We start from the raw sequence: 10,995 nt of genomic DNA, 5'->3' as shown, positions 1-10,995 counted from the left end.
CCCTGGTAGAGAGCTACCGGTGGCGCTCTGTGGCAGAACCCATGGCTTGCTTGCAGAAGGTCCCAAATTAAATCGGCATCTCCACTTAAAAGGATCAGGTAGCAGGGGATGGCCAAAACTCTGGTGAGAGCTGCTGCCAGTCAGAGTAGGCAAAATTGGGCTTTATGGACACATAGCCTCACCTTGTCTAAAGCAGCATCCTATGGTGCACCCTGCCCCCATGCACACACAGAGGAGCTGATCAGCAATGTCTGAACTGACAGGATTCTTCTTAATTTTCAGACATCCCTGTGCTTTGAGGGTGGGAAGGGGGGTGGGGGAAGGACTGCGCTTTGGGAAACCATTACAGTAGGAACTATCCAGTGGAGGTTGGTGGCTCCGATGCCACTGGGGCGGTGAATCCTCTCTGGGTTTCAGTCAGAACCAGTCAGAACTCTAAAGGAGCTTCTTTAGAGTTCTGACTGAAACCCGGAGTGCATTCACCGCCCCACTGACATTGGAGCCACCAGCTTCCACTGGAACTATGCCCCCATCCCCAGTGCTGGTGCATACAGATGTTTTGCAGCATACACACATGCACGTGTGCACACCGCCTGCGTTTGCAACATACGTGCCCACTCTCTGCCTCCCCCACCCATCCTAATGACAGGTCTTTTGCTAGTATTATATAAAAATGGGCTTAAATTGCCCCACGCAATTGCCTGCTGAAAACAAGGAAAGTTTTACAGTGCTTCACGGAAATATGCAGCCTATTTATTGATTGATTTGATTTGTACCCCGCCTTTCTACCAAGAAAAATGGCACTCAAGGCAGCTTGCAATCCTAAATAACACTTCATGAAAACAGTAACAACACAAATGCATCTAAACACAATTAAAACACAGCAGTAACAGAATAAAAACACCAGCCAACCCGACAGACCCACTTCCATGTCAAGGGTTGCTATAATGAAAAGGTCTTTGCCTGCCTGCAGAAGGACAGCAGAGCGGGAGCCAAGCTAGTCTCCCTCGGCAGGCAGTTGGACAACCGAAGGGCCAAACTACACATGGCATAGAATTGCTGTGATCCAGGCGGTGTGTGTATGTGAATATTATCATAGCAGCAGCACAAGGGGAGGTGGGTACTTAACCCTTTCCGCATGGGTTGCTTTTGTGATCAGAATCTCCTCGGTTGCTTTCCCCTCCGGGAGGGAAAACCTCCAAGATTAGGCACCCCTTACCCAAGCAATGATTTACACTAGGCTTGAAAATTCTTCAAGAAAAATTACTGGCCTGCCTTGCCTCTTCTCCTGTGTGAGTCACTTGCGAGATGCATTGCATTGGCAGACTGAATAAAAGAGTTCCTCTCCCTCACACCTGGTTTCCTGGAGGAGATTTTGATTCGTCCTAGGCAAGCAGCTTAATGCACTTGTGAGAATGTCTCTGTTGTTTTGAGCTTGGTGCATGGACAGCTTAGGAACCCAGGGAGCTACCTTCTATGGAGTCAGACCTTTGGTCCATGTAGCCCAGTACTGTTAACACTGACTGGCAGCAGTGGCTCTCCAGGGTTTCAGGCTGGGGGTTTTCCCAGCCCTACCTGGAGATTGAACCTGGGACCTTCTGTGTGCAAAGCAGGGGCTCTGCCGCTGAGCCATGGTTCCTCCGTTAGGAAAAGGCACTCTTAGTTGGTTGCAAAGTAGCTGAGCAGAGAAGGCAGTCTTTTGTATGCACAGGACCTAGGCCAGCCTTCCCCAGCCTGGCGCCCCCCAGGTGGGCACAGGGCAGGTGCTGGAGCATTTGGTAAATCTTCTGTGAATGGGAAAGGTCACGACAAAGAATTCCGAGTGAATCTCTCACCTGATCCATTGGGACACCTGGATTTCAGCTTTCCCTTGGTTTGTTCACCTTGTTTTGCCAGCACTGCATGTGCATCCTTAGGAATTCAGGAACCTGTCTTATTCCAGGCCAGACTGTTTGTCCTTCTAGCCCAGGGGTGGGCAGAAGGTAGATGGCCAGATGTTTTAGAATTCAACTCCCAGATGCCCCTGCCAGCATGGCCAGTGGTCAGCAATGGTGGGAGGTGAAGTCCAAGACACCTGGAGACCTACTTTCTGCCCAGTGCTGATCTAGCCCCGTCTTGCTTACTTTGATGAGGAGCTGTGCTCTAGGGCCTTGGGCAGTGGCCTTTGCTATCACCTGTTCCCTGATCCTTATACCTGGAGGCACCAGGGGTTGAACCTACAATCTCCTGCTTGCAAAGGATGTGCTACTACTGAGCTATGCCCCCCTCGCCCTTAAAAGCAGGTGTGTCACCACTTCAGATACAACGCTTTTAGTAAAGTAGACAGTGTGGGTCTATAATATGGACCTGCTTTAAATTTAAAATGTGAAGCTTTCTTAAGAGCACTTGTTTTATCCCACTTATATCTCACCTTTTCTCCAGACAGGTCCAAGCAGCCTAATGTGGTTATCCTCACAACAACCCTGTGAGAGGGGTGTGATTGGCCCAAGGTCACCTCAGAGCTCTTCCTGGCTAAAAGGATGATTCAACCTTACCACTGTGTTGCATGGACTTCTTGACTTGACTACTGAAATGTGCTTCTTTTTTTTTTTTTTTTGGTAGGGCTGCCCTTGGAGGCTGTTCAGAAAATTCACCTGATCCAGAACATAGTGGGCATGGCTTCTTTGACAAGATGAAGCATATTACACCAGTACTGGGAAAACTTAACTGATCACAGGTTAGGTTTTAGGCTCAATTTCAGGTGCTGGTTTTAACCTTAAATGGCCTGGGTCTGGTATACCAGAGGGTGTTCCTTCCGCCATATTACTCTCCTACTGGGTGTTGAGATCAGAGAGGTCTGTCGGAGCCTCCCTGATGGTATAACCAGGAATAAGGCTTTTTCAGTGGTGGTCCCATCAGTTCTACTCCTTGGCTCCTTTTTAGAAAGCAGTGAAAATATTTGCCAGTTTTTAAAGCCATAAGCTACTGAGATAAGAGCTGGTGTCATCTCTTTCTCAGTAGTTTTATCTGATGGGCTTTATCACTACCTTAATCTTGAATTGAATTTTTGGTGTATTTACTGCTGAATATATTGTTAGCGGCTTCAGGGACTTGTAGATCAAAGTGTGGAGTATACATTGAATGAATGAATGTTCTACATAAGTAAATTTAAATACATAAAGCATCCTTTCCCAACCTGGTGCCCTCCAGATGTGTTGCCATGCTGCATGGGTATGATGGGAGTTGCAGTCCAACACTTCTGGCGGGCACCAGGTTGGGGAAACCTGCCATAAAACAATGAACCAGTCCTTACTCTCCCCAGTCTGAAGTCTTAATGCTCTAGCCACTACACCACACTGACTTTCCCATTTCTTATTTCTGCAATGAGAATTGGTGAAAAGTAGTGATTAAGAGGCTGAGCCTCAAGTCAAGAAGTCCCCCAGTTCAAATCTTACCTTTGCCTTGTACTCAACAGGTGTCTTTAGGCAAGTCAAAATCTGCCACTACCTGCAATACGGAGACAATAATACTGGCCCACTTTGCAGGGTTGTTGTAAGGATTACAGGATAAGGCAAATGTGAAAGGCGTATTAACTAGAATGTATATGTGGTTCAACAATAGCTGCCTTCTCCTTTCTTTGTCATATTAACATTCACACATGGCCAAAAAATAGCACATGAACCGCTACTGTCATGTGGGAAACTGTCATTTGTCACATTGTGATCTGGATTTAATAGATTAACCTCTGAAGGGTTGGGGGATGGATGGTGGCAGGAAGGGTGGATTGCATGACCTTTTGTGTACCTTTTACTTCTGGCTGGTTCCTTGTCACCAAATCCTAGAACTGAATGCGGTGTGTGTGTGTGTGTGCGTGCGTGCGCGCGTGCGGGGTTGAGATGGGTCCCTATACCCAGGACAGGGGAGGTGAACCTTTGCTCTGGATTCTGAATCCCACATGGTCATTTGGCCATCCCACAGATCTGGAAAAAATCCCCGGGCATGTGTGGTTGCCAGCTTCTCAACTCTTCCCTGCAGCTGTGACTTTAAGAGCAGCTTGCTATCAGGGGTCATGTCACAGCACAGCGATGAACACTATGAGATTGCCTGCAGGTCAAGCCGCTGCAAAAGGCGCAGCTGAGGAAGCTGGTTGAAAAACTGGCTGTCCTGACAACACCTGGTCGTGCAAGCACACCTAAAACTGTTGACGTTGGCATGCAGGGACTGAAGGAGCATCTTCGCCCTTGATACTTATGTTCACATCCCCCCCCTTGCTCGTGCTTAGGAATTTGAAGCGTTTTTCCAGCCCTTCCTGACTGGGCCGCAGCAGCTGCCGACTTTCCTCCTTTCCCTGCAAAAATGGGTTTGCGCTTGAACTTGATGGGGCTATAAAACCAGACAAGGGCAGCAGAAGAGGGCTGCAGCCTGTCCGGGCTTCATCCCTGGCCCCTGGCCAATCCCGTGAGTGGGCCGGGGGAAGGCAGGGAGGGTCACAGCTCAGGTCAGAGGCGCTGCGGGTGGGCTGGAAGGGGGCTCCTTTGTTGGGGAATCCAGGGTAGCAGGAGAGGAGGCAGGAGAAAGTTTTTGACATTCTCTCCAGCAACTCCTTCCACGGTGCGACCCTATTGGGGGATGCAAATGCTCCATTCCTGCCCCGCAACCAATGACGTCCCTGGGTGGGAGGAGCCTCCCATTGACAGAATAAGCACCTTGGTGTTTACTCTGAGCGGCAATGTGTGCAGCCCCTGGACTGTACAGGAGGGGAGGGGCCGAGCGCGTCTGGGAGGGGGGAGGAGGAGGAGGAGGGGGCTGTCGGCAGCGAGGATGGGCTATAAGAGAAGGCAGCGAAGAGGAGAGAGGGAGCGAGAGTGGGGTGGGCGTGAGCAGGTTCTGTTAGCAAGGCAAGCGGCAGCGGAGCACAGAGGCGTGGAGGGTGCCCGAGGGGCAGCGACCCTCTCTTTTGACCCTTTCATTCATTCTCCTGTCTTTTCCTACCCGGCGCAGCGAAGGGAAGGCGTGACTCCTCGCCCATCCCTGGGCAATGCAGCGCCCAGAGGGAATCCCAGCTTGGCAGTGACACCCACCCCCTCCTGCCCTCCTCTTGGGGTCTCTCCTCTGCTTTTGGCTTGCCAAAAACCCTCTCCTCCTTCGGCAAGCCCTCGTCCGGCCGGCTGCTCGTCTGGCGTCTCCGCGATCACACGGCGAAGGTGCCACGGCCGCTTCTGTCCATTCGCCAGCCAGCTGCTTCAGAGAGCGAGTTGAAAGGGGGGCGTGGACGAGGGCCGATCCCGCCAGCAGCCAGAGAGGCTCACCCACCCAGCGGCAGAGGAGCGGCCGGTCCTTCCTCCAACAGAGGATGGAAAAATAGCCCCGGCTGAAGGTTCCAGTTGGGAGGGGCTCTCGAGAAACGGCACGACAAGCGGCGGCAGCGGCAGCATGGTCCAGCAAAGGAACGTGAGGAGCCGGGGGGCGGAAGCCAAGCGGGAGGTGTGTCCCAAAGACGCCTTGCTCTTGACAGATGCCAAAGGGGAGCCCGGCTGGTGCAAGACGCCGAGCGGCCACATCAAGCGTCCCATGAACGCCTTCATGGTGTGGTCCCAGAACGAGAGGCGGAAGATCATGGACCAGTGGCCAGACATGCACAATGCCGAGATCTCCAAACGCCTTGGCCGGCGCTGGCAGCTCCTGCAGGACTCCGAGAAGATCCCCTTTGTCAGGGAGGCGGAGCGGCTGCGGCTCAAGCACATGGCCGACTACCCCGACTACAAGTACCGGCCCCGGAAGAAGGGGAAGGCGGGCGGCGCCAAGTCTCGCCCGAGGGTCCCCGCGAAGATCAAGCCCTCTGTCCTTGGCCGGGCGGCCTCTGCGAGGAGGCCGCCTCCACAGCCGGAGCCTGGTGCCGGCGGCCGGGGGGGGCGTTCGACTCCAGAGCCGGATGCCAGCCCCCTGGAAGCGCGGCTCTTGCAGGCGGCTTTGGACGACAGTCCGAAAACACCTGGCAAGGAGTTCTGGCACGTGCTCCCAGCCACTGGCGAGGCAGGAGGGTGGGCGGCCAGCACTGGGGAGCCGAAGGGCCACGAAGCTGCTGCCTTGACCAGACCCTTCTTGGAGCAGGAGAGGTCCTCTGAGGCCTCTTCCCCAGCATCGGCCGGGTCCCCTCCCTCCTCCTTCGCTTCCTCCGATGAAGAGTTGGAAGAAGAGCTCCTGGATTTCCTGCCCAGCCGTGCCCAGCCCAGCACGCCCTGCGGGACGCCAGACTGGTCCATCTTTGACAAAGACCTTGACCTCTTCCCTCTGGGCACCACGTCTCACTTTGAGTTCCCGGATTATTGCACCCCGGAGGTGACTGAGATGATCGCTGGGGACTGGCTGATGTCTAGCATCTCGGACTTGGTCTTCACATACTGAGTCTCACCAGGTAACTCTCACATCTCCGCAATCAGGTTCTATCAAAAAAAAGAGAGAAAGGAAAAAACAAAAACAATCCCAGCTGTTTACATGCAGGAATCAGGTATCTCCATTTTCTTGCCTTGGCTGCATTCAAAGGCGAACGTTCCATCAGCCCATCCCCCCCTCGGCACACACCCACTTTGCCGGCATCTGCCGGCTCGGCTCGGCGTGGCGGGGCTGGGCGTCTTCATCACCTCTCGCCCCTACAAGCCACAGAGAGCTCCTGGCTTGACACAGTGTTTATTTACCCATGAAATTTGACTGTCTAATCAGGTTTTTCATTGTAACCCTCTCCAGCCGTCCCCCCGCCTCCCCCCGCCTCCTCCTTGCAGCTGCTTCCCAGCTCTGCCGCCATCCGTGGCTGAGAGACTCCCCCTCCATCTCCGCTTCCACCCCACAACATTCCCCTTCTGTCCTCTGCTGCCCACGTTCTCTCCCTCCAGGTCCTGCTCTTCACACCTTCCGGTTCTGCCCCCGTGGCGTCTGCCGCTTCGGCTTCGATTTCAGTGCCATTTCGATGCTTGTTTTGGGGTATTCTGTCATTTATTTATTTTTGCCCCCTCACCCTTCTGTTCCACTTTCAATGGCTCCTGGGGTGGGGGGGGGAAGATTCCAGTCCGGTTGCCTCCCATTTATAGAACATTGTGGCTTGCCAGTCTCCAGCACCCAGCGTAGAAGGGCAGAGCTTCCGGGTCCTCGTTTTACGAGACTTTCGCATTGCAAATGCACGAAAACTCATTCTTGAACTGGGGTGGGGAGCGTTCGCTTTGGGGGAAAGCAAAGTTGCGTGCACGTGGTGCGCACGTGGATCCGAGACGCATGCACGCACTCCTCTCGTGTGTAGCAGCTTTGCCTCTCCCCCCAAAAGTCCCCCTCTTTTTTTTCTTTTTGCCAGGGGTGTGCCACAGGCAGAAGCAATGGGTCCCTCCCTTCGTGCCGGCTGCATTAAAAGCAGATAAATGATTGCAATCGTCAGTGGCGTTCTCTCTGCCACTCCCTCTGCTTCCATGGCTGCCCCTCTTTCGAGGAAATTGCTAGCACAAGGCTTTGCATGCCGAGAAAGGGCTTTTCTTTGGGTCCCCGGGAGGGGAAGAGCTGCCTTGGAGGCCCACCTGAAAATGACGGAGCACTCCTCCTATCCCTGCTCTCAGAGGGCTGTGACTTTCACTGAAGGTCAAATCCAGCTGCCCTGGAGAGGCTTTGCTGCAGCTTTCTGCCAGAGTGGCGGTGCTGAGGATAGGAGACATTGCTGTGGCTTGCGAGCAGGGGAGCGGTTCACCGGCTGGGCTGGCTTGCTCCGTCCAGGTCTGCTGCGAGTTCCTTTCCAGCTCCTCCTGCCACCTGGAGACAAATCCGAGTTGGGCCGTTGGGCACTTCTCGGAGCATGGCAGGAGTGTTGCGGGCAGGGGATGGTGGGCACCAGCTCTGCACAGCCGCTGTGGGCGTGTGTCCGAATGCCAGGCAAGGGGCTGTGAGCCGGCAGTGAGGGCAGAGATCCCCCTTTCACCATCTCTCCATGTGAAAGCAGCAAGAGGAGGGAGGCTGAGTTCCCTCGGGTCCTGCCCCTTCCGTCCGGAGATGTGGGATGGGGAAAGGCAGGTTTCCGGCGTGGGAATGTCTCCCCAAATTGGCACCTCTCCGAGTTTAGGGAGTCTTTGGGAGCCAGTTGATGACCTAGTTCTTGAATGGCTGGATTCCTTCTGAAGTTTCTGGGAAGGAGTAGGCACGCAGCGACGCCACCAACCCCAGTTTGAAACCAGCTTAATTTTTGTGGCTTCCCCTCCTCAGTAAACTCCAGGAATTCTAGTTATGCAAGGCTCCGCAGAAATCCCTGTTCAATCTCCCTCGACACCTTGCAGAACTAGAGTTCCCAAGGAAGCCACAGCAGTTAAACCAGCTTAGCCTTATAGTACAGACAAGCCTTCACTCTGCCTAACGAAAAGGTTCGATTTTCCGGAAACTCACTTCACCTTCCCCAAATATGGGCATGTCTGTGCTACAGTTTTAAGGTGATTTAAATAGAGCGTTCCTCCTGCAAGGAACGTTGGGGATTGTAGTTTTTCTAGAGGGATCCTTCAGTGGAGCTCCAGAGTGCCCCTGCCAAACTGCAATTCCCAGGATGCGTTGAGGCAAGCCAAGGTAACAACATTGGTGCTGAAACGGATGTATCCTCGTAAGGCATTTTTCACACACGAGTCTTAAATCGCCCTTTGAGCCTCCTTTGAGTTAATTATGTTGAATTTGTGATCATTTATAATGTGCAACAGAATGCAGAGAAAGACGGGAAGGCATTTGATGGTCAAATGTACATTCTGGCCACATTCACATTGAAAATCTGTTTAAGAGAGGGGGGCGCTGGGGAAAACCTCTTTAAACATTATGTGTGAAACTGACTGTAGCTGGGATGCGTCCACAGAACGGGAGGTGCGTAAGCTCAGCCAGTCAGCTGTTCCCAAAAGCAGGGCTAGGACAGAGCCTGCGAATTGGCAAGATGAGAGGAGGGGCTGCCTTTGGGACCTTGGGTAGAAGGCAGATCTGTGCAAGTTTCTTTCCCTCAATACTTTCTGCTAGGAGACGGAGATCTGAGTGCAAGATAAGCTACTCTCTTTTTTTCCTGGAGTCAGGTCACACCTCCCCCTGGCCTGGGATGACCTTTTTGGTGTTGTCCGAAGCTAATCCTTCACTGGCTGCAATTGCTTCCAATACGACGTAAAACTTCTGGACAATTTTAAAGCTACGGAGAAGGCAAGGGGAATCTTTTCTCTCTGCCACTTTCTGTATTTATATTTTTCTTGAAACTGAATTCAAAATGGGGGAGGTGTGTGTGGGGGTGTGAAACTGATATCTCTGCAACAATTCCTTGACCCTCAATCCCAAATGTAGCTGTACCCTTTGGACTCAGAAATACCGTATAAGACCAGCCCTGTATCTGTAGTTTATTTGAGGGAGAGATTACCTTTTCAGATTTCCCCAGTAATGCCACATTTTCGTTTGCAACCTGGACAATGAGAACAAGATCAACCCTTTGCAATTGCTCGTTAGAGAATCACATGGCCTTTTCTGCACCCAGTCCACCAGTTTGCACAAGGCCACGGCGTGCCGGTTCTAGGTGTGCTGGGAGGGATGCAGGAGTGGGTCTTCCTCATGGGCTCCCTCCTGTGCGCAGAACCTATAAAACAGACAGGAGCCACCTTCCCCAACCTGGTGCCCTCCAGCAGTATTGGGCTATAGCCTCCACAGTCCTCAGCCAGCATGGCCACTTGCCCACAACTCGCGTCATCCCTGACGGTGGCCATGCTTGCTGGGGCTGATGGGAGTTGTAGGCCAAAACAGCAGGGCAGGGCCCAGGCTGGGGAAGGCTGATGTAGAACGTCACAGCATAAGGCTTGTATTGTTATATTTTGCGGCTACACATGGCTTGGTCACAAATGCAAAGCCTCTTAGGGTTGGAAGGGTCCTCAGAGATCATCTAGTCCAACCCCTTGCTCAGTGCAGGCTCTGCAATGCAGGGTGCAGCTACAGCAGCCCTGACAGAGGGCTGTTCAGCCTGTGCCAAAATTCCTTCAGTGAAGGAGAGCCCGCCACTTCCTGAGCCGGTCTGTTCCACAACTGAACAGTTCTCACTGTTAAGAAATTCCTCCTAAGGTTTAGCCAAAATCTGCCTCCCTGCAATTTCCACTCATTGGCTCTAGTTCTGCTCCACCTTCCACATGGCAGCCTTTCAGATAGTAAAGACTGCCATCATGCCTCAGTCTTCTCCTGTGCGGGCTAAACGTGCCCTGTGCTTTCATTGTGTGGGCCTGGCATATAGGAGGAAGGAGCTGGGGGGAGACGTTCTGTGACCTGGAAGGCCAGGTTCGGCAATCAGAATAAATTATGCTAATTAATTAGCCTGCTTGTGCATACCTCTGCTCATGGATTATGCTTCCTGGAACACAGATGCAGGCAGCTGCTGCAACACCTGAGATAGGAGTGCTAGAACGTAAGATGCCCCTGTGTTTTATTGGCGCTACTCTAGGTCTGCTTTCCCCAACCTGGTGCCCTCCAGACGTGCTGGACTGCAACGCCTATAATTCCTTGCTAGGAACGGGAATAATGGGAGTTGTAGTCCAGCACATTTGGTGGGCACCAGGTGGGGGAAGGCTGCTGTAGGTTAAAAGGCCCCACACAGTTTGCTTAAGAGGACGGGGGATGCAGAAACGAATCCCCACCCCCCACCCCGATTTCCAAAACTGGAGCCATCTCAAGATCTCCCATGTTTCAGGAACTTTCTAACATGGGATTTCTAGAGGAGTAATTGAGTGACATGGAGGAAGGGGCAGGTTTTTCAAGAGATTCCTGGAGCAATGAGGACTAGAAATTTGTTCTTTTTTAAAAAAGAAAAAGTGAGATCCTGAATTCTGTGTCAAAAGGTCTGTTCTGTGCTTGCATGGCCAACCTGTGCAGACACAGAACATGCTCAGGCCTGCCTGAAGCCCAATTACCTTTTTATATCTGTAAGGGGAGACAGCCAAAGGTCTGCAGCACCCAAATGCAATCCATTCATACAGAGGCTGTACAATCAAAATG

The 10,995-nt window shown here is 52.6% G+C and overlaps 1 protein-coding gene across 1 annotated transcript; it reads left to right on the top strand.

Moving 5' to 3' along the window:
- The first annotated feature begins 5,412 nt into the window (after positions 1-5,412).
- Positions 5,413-6,384, top strand: SOX12 (SRY-box transcription factor 12). The gene has a single exon (XM_084848439.1). The coding sequence runs from the start codon at positions 5,413-5,415 to the stop codon at positions 6,382-6,384; it is 972 nt and encodes a 323-aa protein (XP_084704565.1).
- Positions 6,385-10,995: the final 4,611 nt, after the last annotated feature.

The sequence above is a fragment of the Heloderma suspectum genome, chromosome 4, assembly GCF_057233095.1.
Source record: "Heloderma suspectum isolate Gila_16-S chromosome 4, 16-S_ref, whole genome shotgun sequence".
Lineage (NCBI taxonomy): Eukaryota > Metazoa > Chordata > Lepidosauria > Squamata > Helodermatidae > Heloderma > Heloderma suspectum.
This window is presented reverse-complemented; position numbering and strand designations above follow the sequence as displayed.